Source organism: Hyperolius riggenbachi, chromosome 11 (assembly GCF_040937935.1).
Source record: "Hyperolius riggenbachi isolate aHypRig1 chromosome 11, aHypRig1.pri, whole genome shotgun sequence".
Classification (NCBI taxonomy): Eukaryota; Metazoa; Chordata; class Amphibia; order Anura; family Hyperoliidae; genus Hyperolius; species Hyperolius riggenbachi.
The window spans coordinates 59,417,754-59,443,069 of NC_090656.1; the positions used below are offsets into that span (position 1 = coordinate 59,417,754).

Below are 25,316 nucleotides of genomic sequence, written 5' to 3' on the forward strand. Positions count from 1 at the left end.
CCCCCCCCCAGCTAACCTTAACCACCCACCTCCACGGCAAACCTTAACAGTTTCCGTTGCAGCCAATGCTAAAAAATCCTGCAAAAAGTTCACTTTTCAGGCACCGCCATAGGCACCCATTGAAAGAACATTAATCTTCATATTTAACGGATGCCGCAGGTGCCCAAATTTACCCTCATTAACCTCCCTGGCGGTGTGATTATTTCGAGATCATTTTTCCAAAAGCGGTGCAATTTTTTCACAAGCTTTCAGACCCTAAAAATTATACCGCTTGATAGATCTGAGTCAGCCCTGCACATTCCACACCCCCAATGGATCCAACTCAGGATTACTGCTTTGAGCTGCAGATTTCCATCCTGAGCCTGACTTGGGGTTATTGCTAAGGAGGTTAATGATATTTTAATAGCTGCCTGTGGTGACACCCAAATTTTGACCGTTAGTGTGTGTCCAAACTTCCTTTTTCTGGTGCCTTATGAGTCAGAGCTCAGCAAGATCACTCACCAACTAGTATTAGGACTGTTAGCAGGCAGTAATCTGACTGAAACCCATCCCATTCCCAGTCTGAACCACATACAGGGTTGCCTACTGGCTGCGCACACAGTCCTTCCTTCTAGACAGCAGAATTTGAATGCAAAGCAGGGTAATTGTGGTTGTGTGGCCAGTTTGGTCAATATAGTCTATAGGCATATGGGTAATGTGCATCAAAAAATTAGGAACCTGTTAAGGTACATAAAGATGTTTTTTCTTACTTGCCCGGGATTGAATTTGAACAGCTGCCACCTTGCAGAAAGACCTTATTACAGGCCACAGGATCCAGACCTGGGACATCCATTTTTGTTTTTCAGAACAGGGTCTCCCCAGTAAAATGCAGACACAGGGTTCTCACATTTCGCATTCAGTTATGCAGTGCAGGCAGTTTTTCTTTAAAAGGCCCTGTAGTGACAAATAGTAGATGCAGTAAATTATTCAGGATATCCTGTTTTATGGACATTTTCCTGATTTTAGCATCAGAAAAACACACGCACACATATATTGTACTGTATCACTGTAACACCATGCCCCCCTCCCCCATGATTGTCACAGCCTAGGCTTATTAGCTATGCGGAATTCTCCTCCCAGAGCATTTTGGTAAACCAGGTATTATTTTCCCTGGCTTCTGAATTTTCAGAAACGAACATTCTGCAGGGCTGCACCTGACAGGACTAAAGATATCGCACCTGTGATACATTTCAGAATGTAAATCAGGGTGAGGAAAGATTTTACAATGGGCAAACACTGACTAAATAATTTATAACTGAATATTATATAATTTACGTTCTTTTCGCTACAGTTCTCTTTGATGCATCTTTCGTTCTCTTCCAGGTTCTGTTCTTCATCTTCATCTATGAACGGTTTGTAGAAGACAAGATTAAGCAGTTCACTGACCTGTGTTCTCTCAGCAATGTGAGTCCCTTCTGGTTTTCATTTGGTTTGATTGCCACACTTTGAGGTTATGCCATTGTGTATAAGTGGCGTTGGTGTTCCACCTGCCTAGTGGAGTGTGTCAGCTGAGTTCTGGCTGAGGGCATTGTTCTACTTGCCCTGCCCAGTCTGTGCCACTCCATCGTACACTGTCCCACTCTCTGCCTCCATAGCAGCAATGGAGCTTGTCACTAACCAGCAGGTCCCGATCTGCCTTGGCCTCTAAATGTCAGCCCTTTATAAAATAACATATGTGAAACGAAGTAGTTAATTTGGGGGCCGGAGGTGGGGCCTTAAGTTGGGTGCACCATAGGCTCCAATATAAATAGCCGCAATTAGCGGCCATAAGAGGTAATTTGGGCATGTGCACTATATAGAGTTGCAGTTTGTATAGCGAGTGACCCCTGGCGGTCGCTATTTCATCAGGCACCTCTGGCACTCACATTGCTACTTATAGCCGCAAATGGCGGCTGTTTACATTAATGCCTGTTAAGGCTAGGCATAGGTGGGGGGGGGGGGGGTTGTTTAGGGTTAGGCATAAGTGTGGGGAGGGGGGGATTGTTTAAGCTTAGGCATAAGTTGGGGGAGGGTTTAGGGTTGGGCATATTTGGGGGGGGGGGGAGGGTTGTTAGGCATAAGTTAGGGGGAGGGTGTTTAGGGTTAGGCATAGGTTGGGGGGGTTGTTCAGGCACTGGTTGGTGGGTTTGGTTAGAGTTAGGCACATATGTTGGGGTGGTGGTTTAGGGTTAGGCATAGTTTGGGGGGTTGGTTAGGGTTAGACATAAGTTGGGAGGCTTGTTTATTGTTAGACATAGGTTGGGGAGTTGGTTAGGGTTAGGCATAGGTTGGGGAGGTGGGATTGGTTAGGGTTGGTAATAGGTTGGAGAGGTTGGTTAGGGCTGGGCATTTATATACGGAAGGTTCGAGTTAGGATTGTTCAGGTTAGCGGATAATAAATTATCGGTAAATAACTGTTTTTTTAGTTTTTTTTAACCCTAACTACAAAGCCTAATAGTTGAATATCAATAATTTTACCAATATTCTACTAGTAGTATCTATTTTTGACGCACAAATTAACACAGCTCACTTTTTACATGTGCGCTATGGGAAGAGCAGTGATGCCACTTCTGTAAGATAAGATAGAAACTAGGAAACTATGGAAACTAGTGATGTCACTCCTGTCAGTTTCAAAAATATATCTGCTCATAACTTAATCTGAGAATTCACAATGCCTCCTCTCTCACTATCCCGCTCCATCCCTTCTAAATTTGTGGCCATGCTGATCAGAAATTATCATTTCAGTCGAGAAAAAAAATCTACCATGTTTGCTTTGGATTTGTAGAGCTAATTATATAAAAGCTGACTATCGCCCTGTAAGCTGTGTATCTCATAAACACTGACTGTATTGCCCTGGAAGATGTGTGTCTGATAAACACTGACTGTATTGCCCTGTAAGCTGTGTGTCTCATAAACACTGACTGTATCGCCCTGTAAACTGTGTGTCTCATATTGCATTGCTCTGGCAGGTCTCAGTCCTGGTTCTGACCCACAAGTGTTACGGATATTATATACACGGCCGATCAGTCCACGGACAAGCAGACGTCAGCATGGAGGTCATGATGGACAATCTCCGAAAAGAAGAAGTGAGTTGTACTACCAGTGCTATTACTTCCACCAGCTTAAAGGGGACCTCAAGTGAGAGGGATACGCAGGCTGACATATTTTATTTCATTTTAAACAAGATTGCCTGGCTGCCCTGCTGATCCTCTGCCTCTAATACATTTACCCATAGACCCTGAACAAGCATGCAGATCAGGTGCTCTGACTGAAGTGTGACTGGATTCTGCATGCTTGTTTCAGGTGTGTGACTCTGACACTACTGCAGCCAAAGAGACAATCAGGGCTGCCAGGCAACTGGTATTGTTTAAAAGGAAATGAATATGTCTGCCTCCATATCCCTGTCACTTCAGGTTCCCTTTAAGTGCCCAAAGCGAATGAACTGAATAACACTGAACCAATGCAGTTTAGTGGAGTTGTTTCCATTGAATGCATTTTTTCCACATGCCATGCAGAGAGATTGTGACCTGCATGCTGCAGATTTCTGCACCACACACTGCCGCACATGCGAATTGCGATCAATGAAAGTAAATGTTCCTGGATGCTAATGCAAATTTTCACATTGTGAATGTCACTGTCTGGCTACCACGACTCAGGTTCTCCCCTGTGTGGCACCAGGCGGGTGTGTGCCGTTACACATGTGCCAGGGGGTATACGCGGCCACCACGAGCAGGGCTGTGCAGTGGGTACAAAAATCGTCCAACTCCGGCTCCTCAGTTTATGAAACCACCGACTCCAACTCCGACTAAAGATACCCAAAATGGCTCCGATTCCGACTCCTCGACTCCGACACCTCAGCCCTGACCACGTGGTGGCGAGCGTGTGATGGCGGCGGGGAGAAAGCGGAGTCACTGCAGCCAGCCAGATGAGAATGACAATGCACAGGAACCAGGGATCGGGGGAACATTAACATTTTGGGGGTGGGCAAGTGGGTGAAATTGGTGGAGTCACCAAGCCAATTCCTGAGAGATTTAATGCTAAAATCAATGGGGAAAATCGTCCATCTCTAGATGTATGGGTGCCTCACCAGTCTGCTTGGCTCTGAAATTGCAGTTATCCTTTTGATTATCTTTTTTCCTCTTATAAACTCCCAAGGCATCTAGTACATCTAGAGATTTGGGCAACTGATGAACCAATAGAATGATCTCTCGCTGATCGAATCTGATTGGATCTGTTGGCTGCCATAAACTGCAGGCTGACTCCCAGATGATTTCACCTTGAAATCTTTCGGGAATTGGACCTTGTGACGCTTCCACGCCGCCCCCAGCCACTGTCCCCCTAATGTTTTACTTTACCTGTCCGCTGTCCTCATACTTCCGCATTTGCGCCCCTATGTGGTTGCTGGCGTTAGGGCACATGTGACGGGACATGCGGTGCTATACAAACTGCACAGGGCACCGGGGGGCATAAAACATTACAGGGGAGGGGACAGCAGCCGGGGGGTTTTGTCGAGTTTGTTGTTTATCGCACACCGTTACCGTGGCATGCACCAGATCGAGCAAGTTGGCCTGAGATTTTCCAGCATGTCTGATTTGTACCTGCAATCAGTTTCATCACCAAATGGGTTGCATTGTTGATCGGACATGCTCTTGGCAACACCAGATTCAATAATAATAATCGATTCTGATGGTCGATCGGCCGCCAAGCCTATAGATGTATGGCCAGCTTTATTGTTGGTCAGGCAAAAAAAATGATTAAATACAAAAGGAATCGGACAAAACCTTGTTTTTCTCTCGCAAAGCAATTGAAATAAATAAGCAAACCATAAAAAAGCCGTTGCCCTGCAGGAGAACCTGTGCCCACTGCGAGGCCTGGAGCCGGGATCCGATGTCCAGACGTTTGAGGTCATGCTGAGCGAACGCGTGCGAGAGCAGTACGACAAGATCATGCAGCCGCTAGCGGAGGTAAGGGGGCTTTCTCTATTACAGAGTACAGGCTGCGAGCTGAAGCCTAAACTGCAGCGGTGGTGCTGATACAATATAGCAGATACATATGCACCTGCAACAAGTTCATAACTTTCATGTATTTATTATTATTATTATTATTATTTAGTATTTATATAGCGCCGACATATTACGCAGCGCTGTACAGTGTGTATATATATATATATATATATATATATATATATATATATATATATATATATATATATAAATAGTCTTGTCACTAACTGTCCCTCAAAGGAGCTCACAATCTAATCCCTACCATTGCCATATGTCTATATTATGTTGTGTAAGTACTGTAGTCTAGGGCCAATTTTTTAGGGGGAGCCAATTAACTTATCTGTATGTTTTTGGAATGTGGGAGGAAACCGGAGTGCCCGGAGGAAACCCACACAGACACGGAGAGAACATACAAACTCTTTGCAGATAGTGCCCTGGCTGGGAGTCGAACCAGGGACCCAGCGCTGCAAGGCGAGAGCTAACCACTACGCCATCCTGCTGCCCATTTAGAGCTGTGCTGCCTATTTAGAAAACAAACAATTGGGATCCCGCGACATATAACGCCTGGTACACGCCATGCAATTTCCATCACATAGACGGGTCGAATCGATTATTTGAGTTAGGTCCGATCTGATTTTTTGATTTTCTGAACGATTTTTCAATCACTTTTATACAGAATCGATCAGAAAAATTATCAGAAACGAGATCGGACCTGTTGGAAATAATCGGTTCGACCCGTCTATGTGATGTGAAATTGCATGGTGTGTACCAGGCAGTGTGCTATACCCAGGGTGCACCCTGCCCAGCAGTGCTCACTTACAGCTTCTCATATAAGGATATTATTAGAGAGGTAACCTGCTCAGTCCTCGAGTGAGGCCTGGAACCCACTAGAGCGCTTTTTTGAGTGCTTTAAATCGCTAGCGCTTTCCCTAAACGCTCTGCCAATGTAAATAAATGTAACAAATTCCAAAGCAGCGATTGCGATTAGCAAAATTGCAATTGCAGGACATGCAGCTCTTCAATGTAAAGTATTGAAGCGCTGGCAAATCGCTCATGAATCGCTACACGTAGTGATTTGAGTGCAATTTGAAATTACTGCAAACTGTAAAAAAAAATATGATACTTTGAAAGGACCAATCAAAATTAAAATCACCGCTACACAATCGCTGGCAAAAACCCTTACACTTTTTTAAAATCGTTCCCAAAAGCGCCAGAAAACGCTGATTAAATTGCTTACAAAACGCTAATTAAAAACGCTAGCGATTAGTACTGGGTTCCAGGCTTTAGAGTGATGTGGTGATTCATGCAATGTGGCATCAGCTGCAGTATTCTCCTATGAATATTCAGAATGCCCTCCTCTCTCCCACCCCCCAGTATTCCCTCCCTCTATCCTCTCCTGTCTGTATCTCTCTATCATCAGGGGCGTAGCAATAGGGGGTGCAGCGGTAGCGACCGCATCGGGACATTAGCTCTCTATTGGTCCTGTGCTCATAATAATCACTTCTATATGTACATTGAGTAGTGGTAAACATTAACAAGCTCTTCCCCATCCCCTTCTTGCACCTCTGACACTGTAGTTGCCATTATCAGGTTTTGGTGCGCCGTATCAATTGTTATGTATAGAGTGCCTGAGGGGCCCCATTGTAAAACTTGCATCGGGGCCCACAGCTCCTTAGCTACGCCACTGTCTATCATTCTGTTGTTTCAGTTGCAGTCAGTGGCCTAACAATTCATAGGGCCCCCCAGCAAAATGTTGCTGCCCACCCAATGTTCACACCCCTTCCCTTGCCTCCTTTTGGTGCCCTTCACAGCCAGGGGTCCCGTCTCACAGGAGTCATAAGACAAGTGTGGCCATCATGACCTTCACACCCATAACAAGTGTAGCCACAAACCCACCTGATGTACTGTAAGGTATACACTGATGTAAAGTATATTCTTCTACACCTTTCTATCTCTGTGTAACCTTCTCTGTTGCTTTCCCTAAAGGTGGCCGTATACCTCTTGATCTGCCACGACCATCAAATAGATCCCTTTCTGATAGAATCTGATCAGAGAGGGATCTATTGCCTGCCCACACGCTGCAGACAGATTTACAATAGATCTCAGCATGGTCTATTGGAAATTGTCCTAGCGCTGTGGAAGGCTCACCTGTTCGCTGGCACGCCTCCTCCTGTGTCCGGCGTCACCGCAAGCGCCTGTACCACGTGACCCTGGTGCATGCTGTGACGTCACTACATGCTCCGGTGTCACGTGGTACAGACGCTCGCAGTGCCACCGGACACAGGAGCAGTTGTGCTAGTGGACAGGAGGGTCTAAACACTCACCACAGCCACGGGGGAGGGGGGACAACCAATTAATGCCCCCGATTAAGCCATTGTGACTGAGATTTCCCAGTCTGCCTGATCAATTATTTTAGCTGGAAATTGATTGAATGATCGATTAGGTGGCCATGCTACAGCATCAAGTCTTCTATGATTCGATAAAATTATCAGAATGAAAGGTTGATCAGCAAAATCAAGTAATGCGTGGGCAGCCTTATTCTCCACCTCTGATGCTATCTTTGTATTGCTGTGTCGTCTTGTATCTGCCTGTATCTTCATTGTTTTTCTTCCACTCTTGCCATCCATATTTCTCACTGTTTTCTTGCTGCATTCAGGCCCCGCGAGGACAGAAGTCCGTGAATGAGAGGAATCCGCAGTTACAGCAGCGCATCAAGACCTACTTCACCATCAACCGTTTCCTCTCTGCTTTCCTGGATCATGTATGTGTTCAGTAGACTTAACAACTCATTGAACGAGGACCTGTCTCCTCTCAGGGCTCTGGAGAAACAGGAACCCCCATTATACCAGCTATATAGGTGCATACACACATTCAATTTTGATTAGCCAAACATTGACCAATTTTACCACTTCCATATACTATGAGGGTCAACAGATTTTGAATACTGTGAGCAGATTATGTAGCTAATCTCTCATACTATATGGAAGTGGTAAAATTGTCCAATCCTTAGCCAATCAAAATTGGATGTGTGTAGCAGGCTTTATTGACATTTCTCACTCCAGATGTAGTGCAATACATAGGTTACTCATCCAGACCTGGGTTTATTGTTTTATTCTCCAATTAGAGCTATCGCAAATGTAACATTTTAAAATACAAATGTATAAAATGTGGATTTCCCACAGAATATAATGCACTGTAAATGACTTTTGTATACTCTGTTGCTATCACTTACAATAACTTGTGAAAATCTGACAGATGTTGAAGTCATCCATCTCCTCATAGGGGATTCTCTGGGATTTCTTGATTTACAAAAGCGCTTACTAAACGGCCTTTCGCTCAGTCTAACTGCCTATATAGCGTGCGAGCGAGCGGGTAGGGAGTGTGACCAACATTTTTTACATAGATTCTCAATCTATCAATGAATCTATGGATCTGGGGACTATAGACTCTCCTCCTTCCAGCAGAATTCTAGGCAGGAGAGCAGGCTGTACACCATAACTACACCCAACAATGCACTTGAATAGTTACCGGTAGCTGCACAGAGCAGGAAGCACTGCAGCTGCTCTTACACACCTGAAGTAATCAGCAAGGTTATGCTGCAAGACATTGTGGAGATGAGGCAGCCCAGAGGCGAATATCTGTGCTGGCACCAGAATACTGATGGTCCAAGGCTTCCTGCATATGCTATCGGGTGTCTATGGTGGAGGATCACAGTTTATATCACTGGATTCAAGACAATGCATATGTGGACTTTTATGTGAACTATGTGATGCAAATGGATGTGCGCTAAGCAATAACATACTGACAAATCTAAAAATATCAGCTTAGTTACATATTTGTCAGAAGAGAATCCTGTCTTGAAATTTTGATCACAAGAGGCAGTGCAGTAGCTTTGTTCCAGGCTCCTTGGTCATGGCTGCTACTGATGCCTGGATTTCCCGCTGATCAGACTGCGAGGGAGAACCATGCAGCCAAAAAGGGCCAGTGCCCAAAACATCCATGCATAACTCAAACGTACCTTTTTATTTAGAAAGAAAAACCTAAAGTTACAGGACATTCCTCTGACTTGTTTATTCACGAGCTAAGGCGGGGATATCTGGGCCAGAAACCTACAGATAAGTTAATTGGCTTCCCCCTAAATTGTCCCTAGACTACAATAGATAAACTACACCGGAGTTCCCCAACCCTGTCCTCAAGGCCCACCAACAGTACATGTTTTGCAGAAAACCACAAACATCCACAGGTAAGGTAATTAGTGACTCAGCAGAGCTGATTAACTACCTCTGTGGATCTCCACAAAACAGGCACTGTTGGTGGGCCTTGAAGACAGGGTTGGGGAACACTGCACTACACGATACATACATAGACATAAAACTAGGATTAGATTGTGAGCTCCTCTGAGGGACAGTTAAGTGACAACACAATATACTCTGTACAGCTCTGCGGAAGATGTCAGCGCTATATAAATAATAATAATAATAAAGGTGTATTTTCTTGACAGCAGTTTCTACTCAGGCTGTATTTCATGGAAAGCCGTTTGGATTCCTCTAGGGATTGTCAATGAGATGCAAATAATTTCAAGTTGATGCAGGATTATGCACATTTTGTAAGCAAATTTGTGCAGCTTGAAAATGGACTGATCGAAATTTACCTCAGCAGGATTTGATTGATTCATTTTTAAGTTGCATAAATTTTCATACAAAATTTGCATAATACTGCCACAACTCGAAATTATTTGCATCTCATTGACCATAGATTCTTCTCCGTGACTGGCATTGTATATTTGTATACATTTATATAAGATGGTTTGGAAAGTGGCTTAATGTAGGAATCTGGTGCCACATATTATTGTGTTGGCCTTTTTCTGCAGAATGAATGCGTTCTGATAATCTGAGTCTGTGTTTCCTGGCGGTCCTAATCGATCTGTCGCCCCTTTAGGTCTATAAAGATCTGGATTACGTGGTGAAGAACAAGCTTTTACTGGAGAACATTCTCGACCTGGAATTCCAACAGCCCACTGATAAATCTATAGTGTATAACGGTAAGCCACAGCTCATCAGCACGTCAAGGTACCTGGTGACAACATGGCTCTGCCGCTAACGCCCTGTTTACACCCTACACGAAACGTGGCCGATAATGATGGTCTCTGCTGAGAATCCAAGCCTCCTCGGCCGCTCGGTTAGTGATTGGCCGAGCACTGGACAAGCTGATTGTTTCCATACTTGCCAATCTCCCGCATGACATCACACCATATAGCAACAGAGCGCTGCGATATGTCTATACAGGAATGTCTCACGTATGTGTGTACCAGGCTTAGAATGTCAGACAAGCTCGCCAGGGCACATGTCAGCTTTACCAAATTACAGAATTTCTTAGAGTTTCTCCTTGTTGCCATAGACGTAATGAGAGGGATATGGAGGCTGCCATGTTTATTTCCTTTTAAGCAATACCGGTTGCCTGGCAGCCCTGCTGATCCTCTGCCTCCTAATACTTTCAGCCACCGACCCTGAACAAGCATGTAGCAGATCCGGTGGTTCTGACATTATTGTCAGATCTGACAAGATTAGCTGCATGCTTGTTTCAGGTGTGTGATTCGGAGACTACTGCAGACAGAGACCAGTAGGGCTGCCAGGTAACTGGTATTGTTTAACAGGAAATAAATATAGCATCCTCCATATACTGTACCTCTCATTACAGCTGTCCTTTAAAAAGGAACGTTAACATTTTGGGATTGATCTTCATCCCAATCAGCAGTCGGTACACCCTTTCCCACAGGAATGTTTTTTACCTTTTCTTGACTAGATCATCAGAGTCCTCTATGTGGTTGATATTGAGGTGAAACCCCTCCCACAGTCTCATGCCATGGCCCTGACAATTTGCTGTCTGTGAACCTTGTTGCATTGTGGGAAACAACAGCTGTTTCCAACTGCCAAGCAAAGCAGGATCTTCCACTGTGCATATATATGTATTACACGCACACACGCACACCTACACACACGCACAACACCTACACACACGCACATCACATACACACACACACACACACACACACACACACACACACACACACACGTCACTAACTGTTCCTCAGAGGGGCTAATAATCTAATTCCTACAATAGTCATGTGTATCTGTATGTTTTTGGGATATGGGAGGAAACCTAAGTGCCCAGAGGAAACCCGCACATACAAAGGGAGAACATATTCTATGCAGATAGTTCCCTAGCTGGGATCCTAACCAGGGACCCAGCGCTGCAAGGTGAGCCAAAGTATCTGGTGAGCGGATAGTGGTTACGATATTGCTGTCGTGGTGGATCATTGTTCGTTTGAGGATTTAAAGGGACATTGTCAATTTTGCAAAGGACTTTTTTTAGTGCAATAGAGACTATGATTATATAGGAATGTGTGATGCTTAGATATATATGACAAGGATATGATTTAGCTCTGAGAAGCGCATACCAGAAAAAGATATAACGCTGCAAGGTGTGAGCCCAAAGTTCTGTTTGGTTGCTTTAGGCATCTGGTTTGCTTTGGCTCTGCTTTGGCTCTGCTCAGGCACAGATTTACATCACAGGAGCCTACAGGCACAGATATCCTGGCACCCTAGTCTTCACCCTGCATGAACCTACAAACACCCGCCAATCTGCAAGTTTGCTGGCGGGCTCAGCCATCACTTCTCCCTTACCACCCTTGCCCATCATAGGTAGTTACAGATGCCCCTTACTATTAGGTAGCCAAAGCTATCCTCTGTATCAGTGCCGGCGCTACCATAAAGGCAAAGGGGGCAATTGCCCCAGGGCCCCCGAATCCATAGGGGGCCCCAATATGTGTCCACCACCACCCCACTAAATTTTGTGGAGACAGACAGACTTTGTAACACTGGGGGTGGGGGATAGGTCATCAGGGGACACGTATGGCCAGTATACTAGAAGAGGGAGCACAAATCTGGCTACTATACTGGAGGGGGGGGAAGCACATCAGGGTACTATACAGGGGAGGGGGGGGGGCACATCTAACAACTATACTGGGAAGGGGGGAGAACATCTGGCTACTATACTGGGTGGCAGGGCCAGCTGTAGCTCCTATGGGGCCCCGGGGCAAAAGTAACTTGGGGGCCCTCCTGACCACCCTCCCCCCAATCTCTGTACTGCCGTAGTTTGATTTCCCCTTCGCCCCCCCCCCCCCCCCCCCCAGGTATAGATAGCTAGATAGCCAGGTATGGCCCCAAGGTTAGGTAGCCCCCTCCCCCCGCCCCCCAAGTATAGATAGTTATATGTGCCTCCAAGGATTAGGCACCCCCCCCCAGTATATATAACCAGAACTCCCCCCATTGTAGCCAGATGCACCCCCAAGGATTATATAGTCCCCTACAGTACATATAGCAAAATGTGCCCACAAGCCTCCCCCAGTACAGATCACCAGATGTGCTCACAAGTATTAGGTAGCCTCCCCATAGTTCACATAGCCAGATGTCCCCCTTTTTTAGGTAGTTGTCCCCCCCCCAATATGCAGAGTGATGCCAGCAGAAGCAATAGTAAAACTCAGCTGTCGGCACTGCTGGCAACTTCTGCAAGTCTTCTCCACATCACACAGTCCATATCTCCTCGCTGACTCCACCAGTGGTGCAGTTATGAGAGGCGCCACGGAACTGCGCGATGAGAAGAAGACTTGCAGAAGTTCTCGACTGCGCTGACAGGTGAGTTTCGCTTCCGCTGGCATCACTCTGCATATTGGGTGGTGGGGAGCAATCAGGGAGGCCTTTTCTCCCTCCCCTGGCTGCCCAGCTAACGGCCGCAGTACCTGTTAGCCGGCCAACTTAAAATTTTAAATTGTGAAGATGAGTCAGGCTTAGGGACCACCCTGGCCTCTGAGGCCCAGGGGCAATTGCCCCTCTTGCCTTAATGGTAGCACCGGCCCTACTGGGTGGGGGTCGTTAGGGGCACATCTGGCTACTATACTGGGGGGAGGGGGCCCCTGGTTACTTTTGCCCTGGAGCCCCATTATAGCTAGAACTGGCTCTGCTCAGTATTAAGTAGCCAGAGGTGTCCATTATTACTGAGGATAGCTCTGGCTACATAATACTAAGTAGCTAAAGGTGCCCCCAACTGAAGGGAGATTTAGTCAATGGAATGCCATGAGCTGGATGAGTAATCTCTCATTTATGCTCTGCTCGGGATTCTGCACAGGGAAGGAGGGAGACAAGAGGGGAGGGAAGTGAGCCGCCTTTCCATCATCAGGTGCCTGTAGGCACGTATGGGAAATCCGGCTCTGCTATTCTTTTCACATTTCTTAATATTTTAGCTCTGTGAACTATGTCCAGACTCAAAGCAGTGTATGCATCTTTTACATTACATCTGAATATTCTATGTAGGAAGCGATATTATATGACAGACTGAGTTGTAATATAATTCCATATACTGTAATTAAAGAGCAACTCCATCTTTAAGTAAAACCGCCAACTGACTGTACATAATAATCTGCGATTCTGGGGGACCATGAAAATTGGCAACGCAACATTTATTCTTGTATTAGGGAATCTGTGTCAGTTGGTGAAAAATAGAGCAAATTGTAAATGTTTTTTATAATAAGTCATTTGTTTCTCTGACAACTTCCTTTTCCATTTCAGATGTTCATCACCGCTTCAGCCGCACTCTGTTCTACAGCAACGAGCTGGTCCTGCTGATGTTTGACATGCTTCTGTTTTGTGTCATTGATCTGGGGACACAGAATTTCATCCTGGCCACCATTCTTACCTTTGTCATACAGATGGTGAGTACGAGAGATACTAAAGCTATGTACACACCTCGAGATACAATCATGTGAAACGGCTGATGAACGTTCCTTCCATGATCGATGCCTAAAGATCTTAAAGGACAGCTGATCTGAGAGGGATATGGAGGCTGCTATATTTGTTTCCTTTTAAACAATGCACATTGCCTGGCTGTCCTGCTAATCCTCTGCCTCTAATATTTCTAGCCATAGACCCTGAAGAAGCATGCAGCAGATCAGGCGCTCTGACTGAAGTATGACTGGATAAGCCGCATGCTTGTTTCAAGGTTGTGATTCAGACATTACTGCAGCCAAAGAGATCAGCAGGGCAGCCAGGCAACTGGTATTGTTTAAAAGGAAATATTGTAAATATGGCATCCTTCACATCTTTCTCACTTCAGGTATCCTGTAAGACAGGGGTGCCCACACTTTTTTGACTCGCGAGCTACTTTTTAATTTCCCGAGCTCAAGAGATCTACCAACATTTAAAATAGCCAGGTATAGCTGCCCTTAATATAGATAGCTAGGCAATTTTTCCCCAATATAGATAGCTAGGCATAGGTCCCCCCCATATAGCTAGGCATAGGTGTCCCCCATATAGCTAGGCATAGGTGCCCCCCATATAGATAGCTAGGCATAGGTTTCCACCCACATATAGATAGCTATGTATAGGTGCCCCCCACATATAGATAGCTAGGCATATATGCCCCCCACATAGATAGCTAGGCATAGGTTCCCCCCACATATGGATAGCTAGGTAAACGTGCCCCCCATATATATAGGTAGCTAGGCATATGTGCCTTCCATAAAGATAGTTCGGCTCCCTCCCTCCACCAGGCGCTGGTCTCATCCACCCCCCTTCACTCACCCTGCATGCCCAGAGGAGCATGCAGCACTGAGACATCTGATAGCGGCGAACAGCGGTGGAGAGGAGAGCGGAGGGTAATGGCGTGTATACAGGCAAAGCACTTCCTGTATACACGTCCTCACCCACGGCTCTCCTCTCCACTGCGGTCACGCAAGGCATGCAGGGTCAACGACGGATATCCAGGCGACACATTGAGGACTGGAGAGCGGCAGGCCAGACAAAGGAAGTGGGAGAGCTGGGGAGGAAGGAGGTGGGCGGGACGCGGCTCTTCCATTGCACCCATTGGCTGTGTGCTGCTCTGCATAGGGCAGCAGAGCAGCACAATCAGACGGTACGCCAGCGCTGCATATAGTCGGCGTCTGGCGTACTATTTTAAAATGCCGACGCGATCTACCCAGCAGTCCTTCGCGATCTACTGGTAGATCGCGATCGACGTATTGGGCAGCCCTGCTGTAAGAAATTTCATGTGAACGACCGCATGAGACTGCAACTGAAATTCCCAAAAATCGTTATCCAATAGGATCATTAAGCAATGCAGAATGTAGGGCAGGGTGCTTTAGACTTTGCAGACACATCGTTTAATAATCAATTATAGCTCTGTACACACCGCTGACGATGAGCGATTATCTGCCAAAGTGATCCTTCATGACGGTCGTTTAAAATGCCTGGGCACCATCATGGATCGTTTGTCATTCTCTAAAAGGGAAACTGAAGCGAGTAAAGTTATTTAAAATAAACTCATGACGTAGCTGCAAATGAATATTACATACTTGCCTCACCGTCAGTTCCTCTCAGAAGCTCACCATTTTCTTCTTACAGTGATCCCTTCCAGTTCTGACAATGTTTTGTCAGAACTGAAACATACCAGTTGCTGTCAGTTACAACTGAATGTGCAAGGTAATGTCCATGTTTCCCTATGGCTCAAGTGGGTGATATTACAGTTTAATAGTGTGCTGACCAGGAAGCTGTTATGGGGTAATGGTCATTTTTTAAAATGGAGGACGGAGAATCCTATTGATCACAGTAGACAAATGGGACGCAGGAGAGGAGAAAGAGATTGAGGAGTAGACTACACAGGAGTCAAGTATGACCTGTGTGGTTATTTTGACTTTTTATTTTCAGTTCAGGTTCTCTTTAAGCCATGGATTGTGCTTTGGATTTTTAAACGAGATCAGAACATGAACAATTAGACGTTCATCGTTCATGTATAACGATTTTATCTCCCCGTGTGTACAAGGATTGAGTCTAGGATAATAATTCATGTCCTGCAGTCTCATTGTTAGCACTGTCTGACCACGTACAACATTATGATATGTTTTATTCCAGTTCAGTGACATCTGCATGCACAATCTCTTAAGAAAGGCGACAAAACTTTTACAAAAAGATAAGACATAACATTTATATTGTGCTTTTCTCCTGGCGGACTCAAAGCACCAAAGCTGTATCCACCAGGACGTGCTCTATAGGCAGTAGCATTGTTACGGGGTCTAGCCCATCCAACAAATTGTTCTGTTGCTATGGTTATGGGAAAGTTAGATTTCTGTTATTTGGCAGTTAGAGGCAATGCTTGCAGTGAGTAATGAAGAGACCACAGTGGAGTTTAGTCCTTTTCTTACAATCACTATGATATTACATTGCCAACTTTAGGTGCAGTTATTGTTTGGCTGAGTTCTTTTACATTTCTATCTCTGGTTTGTAGTTTGTGAAGATTTTACGATCCCAGATTGGAAGGAAGAACCTGTCGGCTCAGACACTGGTGGAAGAGAGCTTCCTGATCTGATGGCACAGCTCCTGACGTGTGTATCTATAACCTCGGTAAAGAGTGTGACATCACTGAGAGCTTCAGGCCAGACAGTGACATCATCAGTCTTCTGAGCCGTCATCATTAGTAGGGATGGTCTGTGAGATGCACATAATGTCCAGTTGATGCAGAATTATGTAAATAGTCCATGCAAATGTATGGAGTTTATTATTTACTGTATTTATAAATTACCAGCATATTATGCAGTGCTGAACAATAGATAAATACGGAGACAGATAACAAGGTACAGGATCATGCAACACAGTTTAAGTCTTCGGGGCCACCTAGTTCAAGTCAATCCGCAGGAAGCGGGTGCATGATTAACTTACCCCAGGGGCAGGGCCATTTTTAGGCATAGGCAGACAAGGCATATGCCTGGAGTGACATCTGTAGGAGAGTGCACCACAGAGCTAGACTTAGTACACTATATACTTATTGAATTTTTATAGCCAACTGCTAGTTCCATTAAGAAAGGGATGGATGGTAATTTCATCACCTAAATGGGCAGTGCTGTGTCAATTGTTGGAACACTGATTGGATTTCCAGGATAATATTCTAAATTGCAAAGACCCAGGCAGTACATAAACGGTATATAATGTTTATAAAGTGGATGCACACCTCTCAAAAGCATTATTGGAAGAGTTGGAATGGGACGAGCCTGATGTATGGTGGAAAGGAGTTCCAGAGAGTGGGGGCAGCTCTTGAAAAGTTCTGCAGTCTTGCTTGGTATTGGGCGATGCGTAGGGTGGTTTGCATGTCATTGGAAGATCGGCGGGGGCAGCAGGATGTATGCATGAAAATGCTTTAAAATGAAATGAATATAATGGCAATGCACCTGTTCGGGGTGTAACAGCAGTTTTACCACCTCAATGTGGTATGAGGGCCAACAGATTTTGAACACTATGAACAAATTGTGTAGGTAAGGTCTCATACAACATGGAGGTGGTAAAATTAGCCAATCAAAATTGTATGTGTGTACCAGGCTTAACCCTCCTGGTGGTTTGGCAAAATCCGCCAGGGGGCAGCAAATACGTTTTTTTTTTTTCATGTAGCGAGACGAGGTCTCGCTACATGATAGCCGCTGCTCAGCGGCATCCCCCCAGCCCCTCCGATCGCCGCCGGCGATCAGGAGATCCTGTTCAAAGAACGGGATCTCCTGGAGGGCTTCCCCAATCGCCATGGCGACGGGGCGGGATGACGTCGTGACGTCAAAGGGGACTCCGATCCACCCCACGGCGCTGCCTGGCACCGATTGGCCAGGCAGCGCACGGGGTCTGGGGGGGGGGGGGCGGCTGCAGCGACGTGTATAGCGGCGGATCGGCGGGTAGCGGCGGCGATTGGGCACTGCACGCAGCTAGCAAAATAAAAATTATGCAAATCAGCCCAGCGGGGCCTGAGCGGTGCCTCCCGGCGGCATAGCCCGTGCTCAGCACGGGCTTACCGCCAGGGAGGTTAAAGGACAACTGAGGTGGGAGGAATATGGAGGCTGCCATATGTATTTCCTTTTATACAATACCAGTTGCCTGGCAGTCCTGCTGATCTTCTGCCTCTAATACTTTTAGCCATAGACCACTGAACAAGCATGCAGCAGATCAGGTGTTCCTGACATTATAGTCAGATCTGACAACATTAGATGCATGCTGGATTCTGGTGGTGTTCTGACACTTCTGCAGTCAAATATCTGCAGGGCTGCCAGCCAGGCAACTGGTATTGTTTAAAAGGAAATACATATGGCAGCCTCCATATTCCCACTTCAGTTGGCTTTAACACAACTGAAGTGACTGTTATCCAAAGGAGTCCCTGCTCTCCATGTCACACCAGGAAGTTCCATAGACTTGTATTATATCAGCAGCAATGTGAAGGTGTATTGCAGATTGCAAGCGTCCTATTAGTCGCATTGCAAGCATCGCTATGGCGCACTTCCGGCTTGAAGGAGGAAGTGCACCATAGCGAGGCTTGCAACGCAACTAATAGGACACTTGCAATCTCGTTGACGAGCAGGGCGGACGGCGGCATTATGGGTAATTAACCCCTTCGCATCCAGCTCCGCACCTGCAGCAATTAACCCTTATTTGAATCACGAGTAATCAGTTGTGATTTCTTGTGATTAACCTCGGTGAGCATCCCTGCTTTATTGGGTGAGTGAAACAGTGCGGTCGATCTGCTAGTGGCCCACACACACTACAAGCGAGATCCAGGTGATTCTCCTTCACTCATCGAGCTGAACCATGTTGTGCCTCCAGGCTCTGAAGCCAAAAATCCATCCTGTGTTGTAATTCATGTGAACCGTAAGCAATTACGCTTTACAATCGCCCAATATTTCCCATCCTGCCCGATCAAGTAAATTTGTCAATTCATGCGGATATGGACCAATCGACCCTCCAGTCTAATAATAGTTGATGGAACAGGAAAATCTGGTAATGTGTGGGCACCTATACACTAGCAGTACCTGTCCTGAGACTGCTATGTGACCTTACCCCAGGCATGGGCAAACTTGGCCCTCCAGCTGTTAAGGAACTACAAGTCCCACAATGCATTGCAGGAGTCTTGTAGCCACAGTCATGACTCATAAAGGCAAATGCATGGTGGGACTTGTAGTTCCTTAACAGCTGGAGGGCCAAGTTTTCCCATGCCTGCCTTACTCCATACAGGCAGCAGAACAATATGGCGGCGAGGCAACGGCAGGTGTACCTTTACCAGTTGCAATATACATGTCACAGCCTGTGTAGGACTAAATATGAATATTATCCTAAGGAATTAACCCTCCTATTTGTAAATTATTTTGCTTGTGGTTTAAACTTTGTATATAAAGGTGTATATTTTTTTAATGTATTTAAAAATAATTTGTATGTTTGTAATTTTGTACTTTTTTTTAATTCATAAAGCTATGCCAAAAATAAAATATTTTTACAGTGTTGCCTACTGATAATGTATACCAATTATTGTGGAGAATTGAAGTATTTTCAAGTGTATGCGTAGCCTTATTTCTGCTTTACACAGGGTAAAATGATTCATATCCACAACTTCTCAATCACTACCTGTGCAACTTAATATACATGGCCAATGTTACCACTTCCATCTAGTATGAGAGGTTCCCTTCTCATCTGTTCATAGTATTAAAAATCTGTTGGTCCTCACACTACATAAAGGTGGTAACATTGGCCAATCAATATATCCGTGGAGCCAGGTATAGGTGTCCACAGTATAGGGTAGCCAGGTCTAGTTACCGCCAGCTATAGGTCCCCCCCCAATATAGGGTAGCCTGTATAGTTGCCACCAGTATAGGTTAGAGAGGTAGGTACCTCCAGTATAGGCACAGCAGTTGGGGGAGCGGGCTTAGTGTAGTTACAACTCACCTTCCTTTTGCGATACCCTGCAGCCTCTCTCTCCTTCCTGTCCCAGGCATCTGTCACATTGGTAACTGCACCCCCTGTGATGAGTTGTAAGTACACTATGCCCGCTCCCCCTGCTGCTGAACCCCTTCCTGCTGCTCAATCCGATACCCCAGGTGATTGTACTATTTGCACGCCCATAGAAACAAGGCTGAAATACAGAATAATAATATGGTAGAGACTAGTGTTTCTTTTCCCAAACCTGTCCTCAAAACTCACCATCAGGACATGTCCTCAAAACTCACCATCAGGAAACTGCACATATTCACAGATGGGGTAACAGTGCTTATTAAGCCTAATCTACATGTTACAATATTCCATCAGATAGACTGATCTATTTGATAGATCTAATAAGAAATTGCATCGTGTGTAGATGTCCAAATTGTTTCAGATCAATTTTGCAATAGATTTTGCTTTGATAAGTACCCAAAATCTATTGCAAAATCTAACACAATCTGATTGGACCAGTTGGAAATGATTTCATAGATCAATCTTAAAGATCCAATCTGACTGAAAATTGTACCATGTATATGAGGCTAAAACATGCATAGTTGGTGGGCCTGAAAGAGTCTGAAGCGATCAAAAATACCGATAGCAATCATAATCCCCTTCAGCAATATCAACCAAGATGATTCGCCGCATCCCCACGGCCATCCGAGCTCTTTATCCCCCCGGCAGAAACTTCCTGGAGGCGGCAGAGCTTTGGGCTGTAGCTCTGCCTCCAGTCCATTCAATCACCGCTGAGAGGGGCGGGGGAGAGGCGGTTATCAGCAGTGATTGAATGGACTGGAGGCAGAGCTACAGCCCAAACCTCTGCCTCCCCCCAGGCAGCAAAATCTTTGAAAGTCATACAACCCCCCCCCCCCCGGGATTTGTGGGGATAAAGACCTCAGACCGCCATGGGGATGCAGCAAATTATCTTGGCGGATACTGCTGAAGAGGATTATGAAATAAGAGGTATTTTTGATCACTTTGGAGTCTCTTTAAAGAGGATCTCCATCCTAAAATCCTGCAGCACTGATGTAACGAAAATTTACCTGCGGTGTGTTGTCCCACGAAGCCATCCCGAAGACCCTGCATCACTCCACTTCCAGCGACTGGCCCCCCGCATTATTTTTGCCAAAAATGTGAAAATACAGCATTTGCGGAATAAAATGTTACCATAAAAAATAGTTTTATTTACATACAGTACAAGCTCACACAGAAATATGAAATCTATAAGGAGAATACAATCATAAACCAAAAGACATTCAGTCATTTCATAAGATAAATGTAGACATACTTCCAACAAAATACATTTCCATCCCCACCCAAAACTGCTATGACATTTTTAGCTAAATATTTTGTTCTAAACTGCTGTCTGGCTTTTTCCCACAGTCATGACATTTAAAGCAGCCTTTGCCCCTTCACAGGAATGGTGACATGACCCTATAGAACTTTGTGTCTGATATGCCTACAATGGTGATATACCGATGAGGCATCAACACATCTCACAATGGTGAGATGCCCCTGCGGTAACCCCGGTCTCCTCCCATAATGGTGAGATGCCCCCGCGGTAACCCCGGTCTCCTCCCATAATGGTGAGATGCCCCCAAGATAACCCGTGTCTCCTCCCACAATGGTGAGATGCCTCCACGGTAGCCCACATCTCCTCCCACAATGCTGGGATTTCCCTTAAATTAAACTTGTGCGTTTCGGAGAAAGAAAAATTGGATAATCACCTCAGAAGGAGAAGCCTCCACCAAGCCATCTGCGAGGAGGGACTCCCAAAGCACAGCCACCTGCACAATAGCACAAATCTGTTCGGACTTTGAAAGAATAAGCCGAGCCTCAGGGGGTCTGCTAGTGCGCGAGTAGTCGACAATCGGCTTTTCTGGGATCCCAACGGGGGTGGGTGGAGGATCCAAGGCTTCCTCCTCCAGAGGCGAATACCCTGTTGGGGTACTTTTATTCCCTACAAGTACATTTTAAGTAGTTTCCCATCCAGGTGATATTTTAAAACTGTAATGATCTCTACACTATGGATGATTATTTGGGGAGGAGAAATACTCTAGCCCAGTGATCTGCAAACTTGACTCTCTTAAGGAACTACAAGTCCCACAATGCATTTGCCTTTATGACTGTGGCTTTCAGACTCCCACAATGCATTGTGGGACTTGTAGTTCCTTAAAGGAGAACTGTAGTGAGTGGTATAGGATACCAGTTGCCTGGCTGCCCTGCTGATCCTCTGCCTCTAATACTTTTAGCCCTAGACCCTGAACAAGCATGTAGCAGATCAGGTGTTTGACATTTTTGTCAGATATGACAAGATTAGCTGCATGCATGTTCCTGGTGTGATTCACACTACTGCAGGGCCAGGCAACTGGTATTGCTTAACCTCTTGAGGACCTCAGAGCTAAACCTCGCTGGTGACCAGGCCATTTTTAGTAAAATGTGCCACTGCAGCTTTAAGGCTAAGCTGCAGGTCCGCACAACACAGCACACAAGTGATTCCCCCCCCCTTTTCTCCCCACCAACAGAGCTCTCTGTTGGTGGGGTCTGATCGCTCGCAGATTGTTTATTTTTATTTTTTTTTTACAAATATTTTTGTTGCTGTTTTTATTTAAAAAAAAAGTATGTTTCTTTAAATGTATTCCCTCCCCACAGCCAGCCAATTATGGCGATCGGCTGTCATAGGCTTCTGCCTATGAGAGCCGATCGCTCTCCAGTGTCCCAGGGGGACAGCCGTGTCACATGGCTGTCCCCAGTACAGCGCTGCTGCTGATCGCAGCGCTGTACATGTAAATAGACGGCGATCATGCCATCTAACAGTCCCGCTCGGAGACTGAATTAGATGCGCGTGCAGCCTGTGCGCGATCTCTTGCATTAGCTGGCCCCAGGACTTTACACCAATCGGCGTCAGGCGGTCCTGGGGCTGCGACCACGCCCATCGGCGTGACGCGGTCGGCAAAAAGTTAAAACGAAACCAATATGGCAGCCTCCATATACCTCTCACTACAGTTCTCCTTAAACAGCTGGAGAGCGAAGTTTGCAGATCACTGCCCATGTAATGGCTACAATGATTGCCATTCAGGAAAAAAAATCATGCCTCTATGCCCTCTCCACTATTGTATGTATTATTGAACTATGTACAGCGCTACGGAAGATGTTGGCGCTACATAAATAGTAGTAATAATAAAAATGTCTTTTCACGGTGAGACACAATAAGACAGGCTATGAGTCTGCTCTCCAAAACATCAGTTATGGGTGGATTTGTCCTGTAATAAATGGGAACATGTCTCCTAATTGTTTACCCAAATAGGAAAGTGACATGTTGGGTGAGCAGGGGAAGCAATGGCAATACTCTCTCATCAAACTGCACATAATTCATAAACACTGCCCTCCCTACTTCCTAACCTTCCCTCAATTCACTAATCTAGGAGGAAAATATCCAGATTCCTGTTTAACTTTATGCTAAATAACATTACTTCCATTCTGTCTCTTTTCAAAGCCCTCCGCTTCTAGGCAGAAATTAAGAGAAATAAGGGTACTTATCCGTTAGCCGGGCGCATCCGGCAGGTGGCGCTAATTACTATTCCCCCTCCAGGCCGACATGGATAGTAGGGAAAGCTGTAACTCTGGTGGAGTTTTGTCGCCACCTGCCGGATGCGCCCAGCTAACGGATAAGTACTGAAATAAGTATTTCACCATTATATACTCTTCCAGTCATGACACCGGTACTGGCTGCACTGGCTGTAGGATTTTCACACGTGGTAATAGTTTAATCTACCTCATGCAGTATTTTGTTTGGTATATTAACCTTCTGCCGACAGCGTCACGCCAATGGGCGTGGCCGCGGCGGCAGCCCCAGGACCGCCTAACGCCTAGTCCTGGGGTTGCCTAACGTAAAGTCCTGGGGCTGTAATTTGCATGAGGCTGCGCGCGCATCTCATGCTCGGAGGGCGGAGCTCTGCCCCACCTTCAGTCTCCGAGCGGCTATTGCCGCTCGGGAGACTGTTAGACGGCGTGATCGCCGTCTATTTACAAAGGTGCTGCACTGGGGACAAGAGAGCGATCGGCTCTCATAGGCAGAAGCCTAATTGGCTGGCTATGGGGAGGGAGGGAAGAAATTTAAAGAAACGGGGTTTTTTCCCCCAAAAAAACAAACAATAATATTTATTCTAAAAAAAATAAACATGGGGGAAGCGATCAGATCCCACCAACAGAGAGCTCTGTTGGTGGGGAGAAAAAGGGGGGGGGGGGGGGAAGGGAATCACTTGTGTGCAGTGTTGTGCAGCCGTGCAGCTTGGCCTTAAAGCTGCAGTGGCCAATTTTGCTAATAATGGCCTGGTCACTAGGGGGGTTTAGCCCAGCAGTCCTCAAGTGGTTAAAGGGCAGGTCCAAGCAAAAATAAAAACAAGATCTACTGTCCCTCGTCGCAGACCCAGGTTGCAGATGCCAATCTCACCAGGTCGGCATCTTCTGCACCGGCATGAGCGTGCGGCTGCACTGCTCACGTGGCCTGGAGTGTTCTTTGCAGGTGCAGAACTACTGTGCCTGCGCAGAACTCTCCCAGCAACGGGAGTGTGTTCGCGAGTGGCACAGCCATGCACTCACTGCCTAAAAAGCACTAAGCAAGCATTTCTGCCTGGAGTTAGTGGTGCAGTAAATCTGACACTGCATATTCTTCCTCAGAAGACACAAGTGTAAGGCCTCTTGCACACTACATGTGATTCCAATTTTTTTTTTATACAATCCGATTTTTGATTCCGATTAAAAAACATGCAGTACTTTTTCTTTTAATAGGAATCAAAAATTGTATCGTATAAATAATCAGAATCACCTGTAGTGTGCAAGAGGCCTAATGCTGTTGTTCTGACTAGGATACCCTCATGTGGATTGAGCAGAAGGATTGGCATTATTACCAATACACTAGCATCCATATTTATCTCACAGCAGACATAGAGGCACTCATGCTTGCTACACAGTAACACCACTATAACAGCTTGTTATACAGTTAAGGCAGCTGTTTTTTTTTACTGACCTGAGGAAGCGGGCAAGCATCCACAAAATGCATTGTCAATTTTATGTGTTCAAATAAAACTAGTCCAAATTCTTTAAAAGAGTTAAGATTACCTCTCTGTTTATAAGATCAACAGCTTATTATGCACTCGCAGCCTCCACCCCAGTTTTAAGTATCTCACAGCAGATTCACTTTAAAGCAAACCTGTAACATCATGAAACACAAATAGTCAGATACTTGCCTCCAGAGGCTTCACCTGTCCTCCTGCAGACCACCACTGGGACCCTCTGGAAGTTCTCAGCTGTGCTCGTGTATGTGAACAAGCATGGCCATACTGCACAGGAAAAAGCCAAGTTTGAGCGGCTATGTGATACTGCACAGGTGTGAAGTGTCCTGCACAGTGTGGCCACTCCCGTTCAAGGACGGGAGCACAGCTGCTCACATTCATTGACAAGCCCTTGTGGA

The 25,316-nt window shown here is 45.7% G+C and overlaps 1 protein-coding gene across 1 annotated transcript in view; it reads left to right on the forward strand.

Moving 5' to 3' along the window:
* LOC137539107 (meckelin-like) overlaps positions 1-17,668 on the forward strand; it is an 84,646-nt gene extending 66,978 nt beyond the window's left edge. Inside the window, exons 22-28 of the mRNA XM_068261588.1 lie at positions 1,363-1,443; positions 2,988-3,104; positions 4,866-4,982; positions 7,678-7,782; positions 9,960-10,062; positions 13,646-13,788; positions 16,356-17,668. Of these exons, the coding sequence (XP_068117689.1) occupies positions 1,363-1,443; positions 2,988-3,104; positions 4,866-4,982; positions 7,678-7,782; positions 9,960-10,062; positions 13,646-13,788; positions 16,356-16,436 (747 nt within the window). The 3' untranslated portion in view covers positions 16,437-17,668. The remainder of the gene's footprint in view (positions 1-1,362; positions 1,444-2,987; positions 3,105-4,865; positions 4,983-7,677; positions 7,783-9,959; positions 10,063-13,645; positions 13,789-16,355) is intronic.
* The last annotated feature ends 7,648 nt before the right edge of the window (positions 17,669-25,316 follow it).